This window comes from Eretmochelys imbricata, chromosome 3 (genome assembly GCF_965152235.1).
Source record: "Eretmochelys imbricata isolate rEreImb1 chromosome 3, rEreImb1.hap1, whole genome shotgun sequence".
NCBI lineage: Eukaryota > Metazoa > Chordata > Testudines > Cheloniidae > Eretmochelys > Eretmochelys imbricata.
Genome location: NC_135574.1, coordinates 69,193,783 through 69,207,878, shown reverse-complemented (window position 1 = coordinate 69,207,878; position 14,096 = coordinate 69,193,783). Strand labels below are relative to the sequence as shown.

The 14,096-nt window shown below is 37.9% G+C and overlaps 1 protein-coding gene across 1 annotated transcript in view; it reads left to right on the top strand.

Annotated features, from left to right (window-relative positions):
- RRAGD (Ras related GTP binding D) overlaps positions 1-2,223 on the top strand; it is a 31,773-nt gene extending 29,550 nt beyond the window's left edge. Inside the window, exon 7 of the mRNA XM_077811673.1 lies at positions 1,013-2,223. Coding sequence (XP_077667799.1) covers positions 1,013-1,164 — 152 coding nt within the window. The 3' untranslated portion in view covers positions 1,165-2,223. The remainder of the gene's footprint in view (positions 1-1,012) is intronic.
- The last annotated feature ends 11,873 nt before the right edge of the window (positions 2,224-14,096 follow it).

Genomic DNA, 14,096 nt, shown 5'->3' with positions numbered 1-14,096 from the left:
TTTTCAATCTCTCTTCATATGAGAGTCTTTCCAGGCTCTTTATTATTTTTTTTTCACTCTTCTCTGAACCTCCACTGGTTCAGCAATAACCTTTTTGAGATTGGATGACCAGTACTGCACACAGTATTCCAGCTGATACTGCAACATTGATTAATATAAAAAGCATTATAAGATTAACCATCCCATTCCTTATGCAACCTAACATCTTGTTCGTTTTTTTTTAACATATTTGCACACTGATCAGAAGTCTTCTCTGCAGTGATGCCCAGGCCCCACCTGTGAGCTGATCCAGTTAATTTAGAACCCTGTTTGCTATATGAGAAGTTTTAAATGTTTTCCCTCCAATATATATTACTTAGCATTTATAGACATGGAATGTCATTTGCCATCGTGTTGCCTGTTCACCTACCTTGTTTAGGTCTCTCTGAAGTTCCTTTTAGTCCTACTTGGTCCTGACTAAGGCTATGTCCTGGCTACAGTGGAAGGGGTTTTTCCATCAGTGTAGGTGATTCACTCTCTGAGAGGTGATCGCTAGGTCTTCCGTTGACCTAGCTGCATTTATAGAGGGGGGGGTTAGATCAACTTAAGTACATTACACACGGCACAAAACTTTTTGCAGCCCTGAGTGATGTGGCTAGGTCGATCTAATTTTTAGGTGTAGACCAGGGCCAAATTAAATAATTCTGTCACGTGCAAATTTTGCTACCACCTTCTCTCTCCACCGCTTTTGCTTTTCAGATTATTAATAAATATATTAAATAATATGGGAATCTAATATAGAATCATTAGCTACTACACTGTAAATAATTCTGTTTTAATATTAAATGTGCTTTTGCAGTAAATGAAAAATTGTTGTCCATAAGATTGACTGACTATAGCCCAAGGCCAGTTAAGTGAGTCATTAGTAAATAAAATATGGAAATAAGTTAATTTGATATTGTATTTTAATATTGTGTAAAGATTTTAAAATTAAAAAATCTTTTTTTTCCTTTTTGTCTCTCTCTTTTTCTAGGACTAATAGACTATAACTTCCATTGTTTTCGCAAGGCCATACATGAAGTATTTGAAGTGAGAATGAAAGTAGTGAGATCTAGAAAACATCAGAGCCAGATGCAAAAAAATAAGAGAACCACCCCTAATGGCACACCTAGAGCACCACTGTAGCTGAAGTTCTAATGGCATTGTTGACAGCAAGGCTCTTGTTGCACTGACTGAAGGGGAAGAGAAATGGGACTGATGTATTACATGGATTTTCCTCCCAACGCCTCAAAAAAACACTGTTTAAACATTTTTATCCAGTCAGTTTTTTCATATACAGTGAATACTTTGAGCAAAATATTGTATATAAACATTGAGGTGAATATATGTTCTTGTAAGGATTCTCTGAATATATGCTGTAAACTTTTTTTCCAGGCCATATTAAGAAAAATCAGCTGTGACAGAAATGTTGGGTACATAATTTGCACTTTTTTCATGTTCTCCTCATGGAGTTAAACTTTGATAAACTTAGTTTTTTATGCTGATTTTCATGCATGGTGTCAGGTAAAACGTATAGTGTAGTTTATATACGTGCTACAATCAAATTGTTTACTAAACAATCAAGAAAACTTGATACAATTACTTTTTTAAAATTTATGACAGAATACATAACATTCATACAAATCTAACTTCATATATTTTTTTCAATTTGTAAGTTGAAGAATTCTTATTTTGAAGTATGATAGCAATAAGAGCTTTACCAACTGGTAGGTAAAAATTAGCTTTTGTAAAACAGGCCTTTGGCTAAACTCTACCCAAACTTCTCCATAACACTGGTAATGCCCTCTCAGTTGGGCTTTTTATTATAATTTACCTCAACATATGCTCTAAAATAACTTTCTATAAAGATATTATTTTGTAATACTGCTTTATGTTGCATTGGTGTTTTTATAACATTTCAGGAATAGGGTATGTAACTAAAGGATTTTATTTATATGCTTAGTTTGAGAGTCTGAGCCTCTACAATTGGAGGAAGAAAAAGTCTGTATTTCATTTCTGCCGTACCACTATAATATAAAGTTTCAGGTATATTAAAGCATTAGAGAAAAATCCTAATAAAAGTTGCTCATGTTGGGGCCCAGTTCTGCTTGCTTTACTTGGGTCAAATTGTTTCATGGTTTCTGTGTATATAATGTCTTCTGCAGTTTCCACAGTATGCATCCGATGAAGTGAGCTGTAGCTCACGAAAGCTTATGCTCAAATAAATTGGTTAGTCTCTAAGGTGCCACAAGTACTCCTTTTCTTTTTGCGAATACAGACTAACATGGCTGTTACTCTGAAACCTTTGATTTCAGAGAGAGTTCTTAAGTAAGGACTGAGGAATTGGTCTCTTTTACTCTAATCTACATAGATGTAACTACTTTCTGTTTTAACACTGATCACAGTGGCATATCTGTCCTTGCAGCAATTATGGCACTGCCCACCCCAGAAAGGAGGGCATGGGGAAGTAAAACTTGCCTTCTCAATTCTGTATTAATTTTATAGTTGTAGCTTAAAGAATAGCTCTTCCAAATGAAAGAGCACACAGGGAAGAGCAGCTCCTGTACCCATGCCTCCTATATAGGGCTTATGTGCACATGGCTCTAGAACAGCTGCAAGAGTTCATTGCATAACCTGGTAGCCAGAAAAGATAACGGAGCACTTTTGAAAGTTTCCTTTGTTAAAAAGCACACGTTCAGTTAAAACAAATTGTAATGCTGCACCTTTAATTGTGCATTAGAACCACCAGTATTTTCTGGCTTATGACAGAAATGGAGAGTTTTTACCAACAGCAAACATAGTCATTGAGAGACTTGCTGAATACATACACTGTACTCTTTTATAAGACCATCTTGAAATGTCTTATGCAATTCTTTAGCTTCTGTTACTGTGCCCAACATCAAGGTAGTAGAGTGCCAGCTGATATAAGATGGAAGATAAGAATGCAATATGTCTAAGTGAATATTAGTCTAAGGAGAAAACTATTGGCTTTTAACCCTTCATTACTGCCTAATGTACATGATTTTTCTGCTTATCCTTTAGCCTTAAATGGTTCCTTTGGTCTGAGTTTATTGGACAGAAATGGAGTTTTTTAAAATATGAATTTAATCAACAAATAGATCTTTTCTAGTGTATCTGATAAATATTGTGAAAAATATGCCAAATGTATGGTTCTGAGAGCTATCTGAGTGCTTGGGAGAGATGGAGAGCACTTCAGGTACCCAAAAGTGGTGGAGGGGAGACACATTATGCCAGTGTGAGGAATAGGGGCAGCAGTGGTACACTGTGGTATATTGGTAAAAAAAAAAAAAAAGAAAAGAAATGGGAAGCTCCTATACTAAACTTCATATTCCCCAAATGAGAAGTGGGTAAACTCTTTACCTGGGACTACGTTATTGGCACTGGTTCAAGAGGGAAGAGTGCTCCAAAAATACCAGGGAGAGTGAGCTCCTCCCAGTTTTACCCTTCTGACACTAGCTGTTTTTTTTTTTTTTTTTTTTTGTGGTGGTGTTGGAGACAGCTGCCCCCAGCCTAACCAGTAGTATCTTCTTTGGGAGTTAATAGTCATGTCAGTGAGTGCTCCCCTGTATTCTCCCCTCCATAGCACTTCCCCAGAAGTGGATTTGGGCCACAGTGTGTGCATATTTGTCTCCCTCTTTTGTTGCAGTGGTGTGTCATGAGTATCGGTCTTCACCACTTCACTTCTCTTAGATGTATCTGATTATGTGGGGCAAGAAACATCTTCAGTGCTGCCCATGTATTGGACCAGACACTTCAAAGAATGCTACTGTTTTTTTCCTACCACAGAGATGCTGCTGTGGGAACCAGGAGAGGTTAATTAAGATGTCTGGTTTCTTTATGTAAGCATCCACATTTTTCCACTAAACATGCAATCACAGTAACATATTTGTGTCAACTTAGTTAGGCCTTACATTTTACATTATGTTGTGTATTATACTGTAACCAGGATGACTCTTGCAGCTATCATACAAAACTTCCAAATGGATAAAATCAGGGTAAAAATCAAATAATCTTACCTATGTTACAAATAATATGTTGGATTATTAAAGATGAAAGAACTGAAAGAATGTTAAAATAAAACTACTTTTGTTGTTCACTTTTTGCATTCCTCAGCTTGGATGATGATTCATCTTTCACTTTTGATTAGTCAGTTACTAAAAAAAAGCCTTGTTAGGTACTCATGTACTACCAGGAGTCTGAAGTGTTTGAGCAGTGAAGCGTAAGGGAGATTTTTTTTTTTTAAAAGAACACAGAGTTTCCTTTCTGTTTCTTTAAATTTCATAGTCATTTTACATTTTGTAAAAACAAGCTTTTACATAACCTAATTTAGGGCTGTATTTGAACAGACAGTGCCTCTTTAAAATAAAAAGCTTGAATGTCCTTTATATATTTTTTTACTTCCAGCTGCAGGAGTTGGTCAGTATTAACATACACATTTCCATCAACTTGATTTTGTGGAGTAGGGCTATATAACTAATGCAGTAAGCAGAAGCCCAGAGTACATAAATGCAACTGATAGCAGTGTGATTTCTTTTAAGAAGTTAAAATGTGTCCTGTCTTTCTGGGACTGGGAAGATTTTTAAAGATTAGAATATCAGAATACCTTTCTATAATGCTGTGATTACAGGTACAAAGTGCATTATTGAAGATGTGTGTTCAGCAAGAAGGTGCTTCAGTGATATGTAATTGAAAACATAGTCACTCAAGAGAAGGGTTGCCAACCCTCCCGGATTGGCCGGGAGTCGTCTGGAATCGGCATCGATCTCCTGGTGACTATTGAAAGCAATCCGGGAGATTTTAATAAATACAGTACAATGAATGACATTACATCGTGTAGAAAAAGAAATCTCCCGGAATAGCTTCAGTCAGAGTTGGCTCAAGAGTTGACTTTTTTTTGTGATGGCACAAAATAGTTTCTAGAAAATATTAAAATTGTGACTTGTATCATGGGGCCTGAAGCTTCATTCTTATGAGGGGAAAATACTTTGTGAAAAGTTTGAGCCTAATCTGACAAGGTATTATGGGACAAGGTGGGTGAGATAATATCTTTTATTTGACCAACTTCTGTTGATGAGAGACTCAAGCTTACACAAGCTCTTCTGCAGGTTTGGGAAATGTATTTGTGTTGCCAGACCTGAAGAAGAGCTCTGCCTCAGCTCAAAAGCTTGTCTCTTTCACCAACAGAAATTGGTCCACTAAAAGATTTTACCTCACCCACCTTGTCTCTCTAATAGCTTGGGACCAACATGGTTACAACACTGCATAAGGCATTATAGAAACTTGGGGAGGGGGGAAGTCTGCACATTTGCAAGCTTACTAACAATTTTTTAGTTGTGTAGTATCTCAGAAATGACTTGCCTTATAAACCTCAAATCCATTTTTAAGCACTCTCAAAGTAAATCGACTATTTCAATAAATTGAGGAATTAGTAAAGTTAAATAATCCTATACAGGTCACCATGTACGGTATTGATTGTTTGCTTCAGAGACAATTCCTGGATTCTTTTCTTTTCAAGATCTTTTAATAGTAATCATTACAATTGTGTTACATTTTATAGGAGATTTTAAAAAACTTCTCTTTTGCTAGCTAGAGCAAAATGTGAAATGACTGCCTAGGATGGAATACTACGGAAAGGGATCTGGGAGGTCATAATGGACCACAGGCTAAACATGAGTCAACAGTGTAACGCTGTTGCAAAAAAAGTGAACATTGTTCTGGGATGTATTAGCAGGAGTGTTGTAAGCAAGACATGAGAAGTAATTCTTTCGCTCTACTTCACGCTGGTTAGGCCTCCACTGGAGTATTGTGTCTAGTTCTGGGTGCCACATTTCAGGAAAGATGTGGACAAATTGGAGAAAGTCCAGAGAAGAGCAACAAAAATGATTAAAGGTCTAGAAAACATGACCTGTGAGGAAGATTGAAAAAATTGTGTTTGTTTAGTCTGGAAAAGAGAAGACTGAGAGGGGACATAACAGTTTTCAAGTACATAAAAGGTTTTCACAAGGAGAAGGGAGAAAAACTGTTCTTGTTAACTTCTTAGGATGGGACAAGATGCAATGGCCTTAAATTGCAGCAAGAAAGGTTTAGGTTGGACATTAGGAAAAATTTCCTGTCAGAGTGTTTAAGCACTGGAAAAAATTGCCTAGGGAGGTTGTGGAATCTCCATCATTGGAGATTTTTAAGAGCAGGTTGGACAGACAACTGTCGGGCATGGTCTAGATAATACTTAGTCCTGCCATGAGTTCAGGGGACTATACTAGATGACCTCTCAAGATCCCTTCCAGTCCAATGATTCTATACTCTAGAATAGTAACGCCATATGTTCCCCTCACTGAGGAAAGCCTATGAGTATAAGTTTAAAGCTAAGGAAAACTGAGACGTCTTCACATAAGAGAAGGTGACTACAGCATCTTCAGTAGCTTAATCTAGGCCCTGGAGCACTAAATTGTGAACAACTGCAGTAAAACCTGAAAAATAGGATGGAAGTGGGGAAGGAACAGGAGACCAACAAGTACACCTAGCATTTTCTCCTTGCAAAGCAGTTATTAGATCCAACAATATTATTAACCAAAATCAGTTCTGGCTATGAAACTCTTATTTCTGCTATCTGCGTTGCTCTGGATACATACCAGAAACATTTGCTATTATTTCCATATCCGGAAGATGCGAAAACTAGAACAGTGAGGGACCTGAAAGCAAGAGCACCCAAATGCAGCCACCCAGTCAGCAGTATGCAGGTCCTAACACAGGCCTTCATCAGCTCCTTCTGTACTTTTGAACCACTATTCAGTTAATTCTCTGGCTACAACCTTGTCCCCTCAATGTGTGTTGTATGTCCATTCCAACTAGGTATCTGTGGTGCAAGTTTCCATGCTATCAAAAGAAATAAGAACATTTTTTAAAAGGAACCCCACAGCATGGTACACCACAGCTTAACACAAGCCATTTGGATGGAGATTGGTAGATTTTTTTTTTCTCCTTCCGTGCTGTTGCTCCATGGAAGATATGAATCTGACTTAGAAATTAGGGATGGAAAAGACCTATCAGGTTATCTTGTCTGTTCTGATCAATATTCCTTACACTATATTCTCTCTTGCTGTGTCCAATCTAGTTCTAAATTGAAAATAAAATGTCTTCCACTGCTAATATTTGAGAAATTGTTTTACAGTTTCATAGACCTCACTAGCAGGAAACTTTTTTTCTGATATTTAACCTAAATGTTCTTATGCCTAGCTTCAACCCTTTTTATAATTCAAACTGATTTAAAACTATGGTGAAAAGGGAAAGCAATACCGTAATTTGATATTATTCCTCCCTCTTGGAAACAAAAAACAATTTTTTCTTAATTTAGACTTCAGACAATGAAGACTATGCTAAACTACTGAAAGTTCTGCTTCAGCCAATCAAATCAAACAAAGCTGGTTCCTTAGTTCTTTGTTTCATTTGTGCGGTACCACTAATTACAAAATGATTTGGCAAAGCTCTCGGTTTCATTACACTGTAGTTTTAGAATTAAACTCAGTGGAAACACAGTAATCTTTCACCTGGAAAGAAGGTGCTGTGCATCTGTATGTACAGTTATTATTGAAGCAGATGTACGAGGTCTGACTTCATAGGACTTCAAAAGCTAAGACTACTAGTTTGTCAGTTGTAACAGTCACAAGAGTGAAATGGCTGCAAGCTGCATCAAAACTTTTAAAAACACCATAATAAAGGCTCAAATTAAATATACCCCAAATTAAAAAAAAAAACAGAAAGAGGATCAAAAAATGTCACTGTGGCTAAACAACAGAGTAAAAGAAGCGGTTAAAGGCAAAAAAGCATCCTTTAAAAATTAGAAGCCAAATCCTACTGAAGAAAATAGAAAGGTGCATAAACGCTGGTAAGTCAAGTGTAAAAGTATAATTAGGAAGGCCAAAAAGAATTTGAAGACCAAGTAACAAAACGCTCAAAAACTAACATCGAAAAATGTTTAAGTACATCAGAAGCAGGAAACCTGCCAACCCATCAGTGGGGCCACTGGACATTTGAAGTGCTAAAGGAGCACTCAAGGAAGATAAGGCTATTGCGGAGAAGTTAAATGAATTCTTTACATCGGTCTTCACTGCAGAGAATGTGAAGTAGATTCCCACATCTGAGCCATTCTTTTTAGGTGACAAATATGAGGAACTGCCCCACATTGAGTTCTCAATAGAGAAGGTTTGGAACAAATTGATAAACAGTAATAAGTCACCAGACCAGATGGTATTCACCCAAGAGTTCTGAAGGAACTCAAATATGAAACTATGGTATGTAACCTATCACTTAAAGCAGCCACTGTACCAAATGACTAGAGGATAATTAATGTTATGCCAGTTTTTTAAAAAGGCTCCATAGGTGATCCTGGCAATTACAAGCCAGTAAGCTTAACTTCAGTACCTGGAAAACTGGTTGAAACTGTAGTAAAGAACAGAGTTATCAGACATAAAGATGAACACGATTTGTTGGGGAAGAGTCAACACAGCTTTTATAAAGGGAAATCTTGCCTTACCAATCTATTAGAATTCTTTGAGGAGGTCAGCAACCATGTGGACAAGAGTGATCCAGTGGATATAGTGTATTTAGACTTTCAGAAAGCCTTTGGCAAGGTCCCTCACCAAAAGCTATTAAACAAACTAAGCTGTCATGGGATAGGGAAGGTACTTTTGTGGATCAGTAGCTGGTTAAAAGACAAGAAAACAAAGGGAAGAAATAAATGGTCAGTTTTCATAATGCAGAGAGGTAAATAGTGAGGTCCCTCAGGGATCTGTGCTGGGACAAGTGCTGTTCAACACATTCATAAATTATCTGGAAACAGAGGTAAACAGTGAGGTAACAAAGTTTGCAGACGATACAACATACTCAAGATAGTTAAGTCCAAAGTAGAGTGTGAAGAGGATCAAAAGGATCTCACAAAACTGGGTGAGAGGGCAACAAAATGGCAAATGAAATTCAATATTGATAAATGTAAAGTAATGCACATTGGAAAACAATCCCATCTATACATATCAAATGATGGGATCTAAATTACCTGTTACCACTCAAGAAAGAGATCTAGGAGCCACCATGGACAGTTCTCTGAAAATATGTGCTCAGTGTGCAGCGGCAGTTAAAAAAGCTAACAGTATATTAGGAAACAGAAAGATAATAAAACAGAAAATATCATAATGTTACTATATAAATCCATTGTATGACCACACCTTGAATACTGCATGCAGTTCTGGTCACCCCATCTCAAAAAAGATATATTAGAAATGGAAAAGGTACAGAGAAGGGCAACAAAAATGATTATGGGAATGAAACAGCTTCCATATGAGGCGAGATTAAAAAGGCTGGGACTATTCAGCTTTGAAAAGAGGACTAAGGGGAGATATGATTGAGGTCTATAAAATCATGAATGGTGTGAAGGAAGTGAATAAGGAAGTATTACTTACCCCTTCACATAACACAAGAACCAGGAGTCATCCAATGAAATTAATAAGAAGCAGGATTAAAACAAACATAAGGAAGTAATTCTTTACACAATGCATAGTCAACCTGTGGCTCTTGTTGCTAGGGGATGTTGTGAAGGCCAAAACTATTAACTGGGTTCAAAAAAGAATTAGATAAGTTCATGGAGGGTAGGTTCATGAATGGCTATTAGCCAAGATGGTTAGGGATGCAGCCCCAGGCTCTAGGTGTCCCTAAGCCTCTGACTGCCAGATTCTGAGACTGGATGGCAGGGGATGGATTAATTGAAACTGCCCTGTTCTGTTCATTCCCTTTGAAGCATCTGGCATTGGCCATGGTTGGAAGACAGGATGCTGGGCTAGATGGACCATTGATCTGACCCAGTATGTAATGAGCACAATATAATAATCTATCAATATGTGTTCCAAATAAGAAAGAGTTGTTCAGTTTTATAATAGAAACATGTTATAAAAACTATATAAATTAATATATTAGTTTTAAAAAAGTTTATTTTGGTTATTTAAATTCTTTCAGCCAAATGCCTGAGTTGAAAGGCTAGACATTGTAAATCAATAAAGCAATGTGTTTTAAATGTTCTGGTCCTTGGTGTCAGTGGAGGAAACTGCTTTTTAAAAGAAACTATTATACTTTTCCACAAACTTTTGAGATCTCAAAAAACTCCCTCTGAAGAAATTATTTGCATGTGTATTTAAAAGATCAAAATATATAAAAATGCAGTTATTTACATAGGCTCTAGTTAACAAGATGTTATATTGCAATTCGTCTTGAACAGACCAAATCCCTGTTGTATGAAAACTTGGGCTCTGTGTTGAGCTCCATCAGCCCTTGTCCCCAGCTGCTGGGAGCTGAGAGGCCGGGAAACGGAAGGGGTGTTTTTATTAGCCATTCTCACATAATTACTTGACCTGCAGGAGAAAATGAACAATGATTAAATTTCACATCAGTTAGCTGTAAAGAAGAGCTGTAAAATCTTGTTTCTTTCTCTGGTGACTGCATATAGTCTTAAAGAAGGAAATATTTGTTTGCTGTAGCAATGCAAAAACAGGTACATTTTAGTTTCTGTGTGCTACAGCTGAGCACTTTTAGTTTTTCAGCATGGGAAATAGTCTAGTTAGATCATGTGACTGTGTGTGCAGGTCCAATGCAGTATTGCCAACATTTGTGGCTTTACTACAAGTCTCATGGTATTTGATGTTTTTACTTAAAGTCCCAGATCTGTCAAGTGATTATATGAGAATCTCACCCTTCATTTATAAAACAAAGTTTCTAGCCCTCAAGGTTGCAGTGGTGCACGATAAAGGCTTGGAATCAGAAGGCAAATAATCCCCCCACACCTCTAAAAATGTAATTTTAAAAAAATCATGATATTGGGGGCCCTGACTTCTGAGGTTGGCAATATTGCCTGTGGAAATTAGTGAAGCTGTGCTTGCAGCCATGGTTCACCCTGTTCTTCAATTGGAGGCTATTACAAGCCAGCAGGTAGCATGGAGAGTTGGTAGTTAAAACCTAGCTTCCTACATGTATCTAAAGGTAATCAAGAGGTGGAGTTAAACCTAGTATGGTTACCCATGTTCCCAAACTGGCAAAGATGTAATTTAATTGAATGGGTAAAACTACAATGGAGTCCTACTTTTTAAAAATTAAGTCTGTATTCGGATTGTTTCAGTAATATTTTGTCTGATGTAGTTATGATGACTGTGTATTTCTTCTTCTAGCTAGAAACTAATTGTTCATATTAAGTGCAGGTGCTTCCTTTGTGAGCTATATTAAGTGATGCTGTAACCGCTGTCAAGCACAATTACTATAATCCAAACAGAGACAACAGTCAACTCATCTAAATTTTACTCTATTTGAACTACACAAGTATTCACCTGATGACATCTTTATTTAAAATGCCCTTCAGCAAGGAGGATTCTAAATTTCTTTACAGATTGTGGGCAAAATACTGCCCTTATTATAATAGGTTTCAGAGTAACAGCCGTGTTAGTCTGTATTCGCAAAAAGAATAGGAGTACTTGTGGCACCTTAGAGACTAACCAATTTATTTGAGCATAAGCTTTCGTGAGCTACAGCTCAGAAAGCTTATGCTCAAATAAATTGGTTAGTCTCTAAGGTGCCACAAGTACTCCTTTTCTTATTATAATAGTGAGTGAAAGGGTCTGGCCATGTAGTGAGTCCCAGAGCCATTCTACTAGTATGTGGCAAGATGACTCAGGGTAGCCAAGTGAGAGAGGATGGGCAAGTTTGTGTGCTATGCCACTCCTTACTGATCCTTTAAAAACAAGTGGGAGAAATTCACATGTACCATTCCTCGTGCCTGCAACATACCATCTGAAGATGTCAGACCCCCTAAACTGCTGATGAGAGAGATTGGAGATATTTCAGAGGACTGAAAGGTGGCAAATATAGTGCCGATCTATACAAAGAGGAATAAGGACAACCCAGGGAATTATAGACCAGTCAGTTTAAATTCAGTACCCTGAAAGTTGGAGCAAATAAGCAATCAATTTGCAAACACCTAGAAGACAATAAGGTGACAAGTAACAGTCAACACGGATTTGTCAAGAACAAATCATGTCAAACCAAACTAATAGCTTTCTTTGACAGGGTAACAAGCCTTGTGGATGGGGGGAAGTGGTAGATGTGCTATATCTTGACTTTAGTAAGGATTTTGGTACAGCCTTGCATGACCTTCTCACAAACAAACTAGGGAAATATAGCGTTGATGGAGCTACTATAAGGTGAGTGCATAACTGGTTGAAAAAACATTTCCAGAGAGTAGTTATCAGGAGTTCACAGTCAAGCTGGAAGGACATATCTAGTGGGGTCACACAGGGATCAGTCCTGGGTCTGATTCTGTTCAATATCTTGATAAATGATTTAGATAATGGCCTAGAGAGTATACTTATAAAGCTTGTGGAAGATTATCAAGATGGAAGGGGTTGCAAGTGCTTTGCAGGATGGGATTAAAATTCAAAATGATCTAGACAAACTGGAGAAATGGTCTCATCAGTGCTAAATCACTATTTAGCACTGATGAGGCTTCAGCTGGAGTAATGTGTCCAGTTCTGGGCGCCACAATTCAGGAAAGATGTGTATAAATCGTAGAAAGTCCAGAGGAGAGCAATAAAAATGATTAGAGTTCTAGAAACCATGACCTATGAGGAAATATTGAAAAAACGGGGTTTGTTTAGTCTGGAGAAGAGAAAACTAAGAGGGGACATGATAACAGTTTTCAAGTACTGTACATAAATGTTGTTACAAGGAGAAGGGTGAAAAATTGTTCTCTGTAACTTCTGAGGAGAGGACAAGAAGCAATGGGGTTAAATTGCAGCAAGGGAGGTTTAGGTTGGACAGCAGGAAAAACTTCCTGTCAGAGTAGTTAAGCACTGCAACAAATTGCGTCGGGAGGTTGTGAAATCTCTGTCATTGGAGTTTTTTAGGAACAGGTTAGATAAACACCTGTCAGGAATGGTCTAGTTATTACTTAATCCTGCCTTGAATGCAGGAGACTGGACTAGATGACCTATTGAAGTTCCTTCCAGTCCTACACTTCTATGTTTCTATGATGATTATGCACCCAAGATAGGGCCATGTGTTCTTGGACATTACCTACAGAACAATGGGTCTTTTTGTTCACCAGCTGATGTAATAGCTAATCTCCCAGCCTAATGCACTTCTGAGTTCTGTGTTGGAATCCTCCCCTCCTGCTGTATGGGTGAGTCATGGTGAGAGGCAAGGTTATATATGCCCTCTTCCTTCAACTACTGCACCCAGAATTTTGCCCTGTATACATAAAGATCGCTTGTCTGCTACTGAAATGCAGTTAACTCTTAAATTGCCATGCTACGCCAACAACACTATTCAACAATTTTAGGAGTAGAAAGTGAAGAGTAACTTTTGGAATTGAAGCTAAAAGGTAATTAAGTAGGCAAAAATTTACCGGTGTGTGTAACCATAGCAGTGTTCGACCTTTCTGCTTGTGACTGGTTTTCACTGCTGATGGTTTACAGAGGGACATAGGATATGAGAACGGTGAGATGGGAAGGAAAAGATATGGAGGGAGAGACAAGAAATAGGGAACAACAACATAAATGGTAAACCTGGTGCCAAGACCAACATTTTCAAACTTAAGTGACTAAAATTAGGCACATCAGTAAAAGGGGGCTGACTCAGAGACGCTGCTGGCCCACAGCTCCCACTGAAGTCAACAGGAATTCAGTAGCACTGAAAATCAGGTTACTTTTATAAATGTAGGTGCCTGTTTTCTTATTATTTGCATTATCATAACGCCTAGGTGTCTCAGTCATGGACCAGGACCCACTGTCCTAGGCACGGTACAAACACAGAACAAAAGACAGTCCCTCTCCCCAAGAGCTTTCAATCTAAGTAATTAGATCAGTATCCCAGGTAAGGGTGCATCAACACCGGGGAGGTATTGGGAAGGGTATGTGGGATGAAGGTGTTATGCAAGATGGTACTGAGAAGGGTATAAGTGATGGGGATGTAACAAGGCAGGGAAAGTATCAGTAGTGGGGATGTATCAGGGTGAGAGAGGTATGATCAGG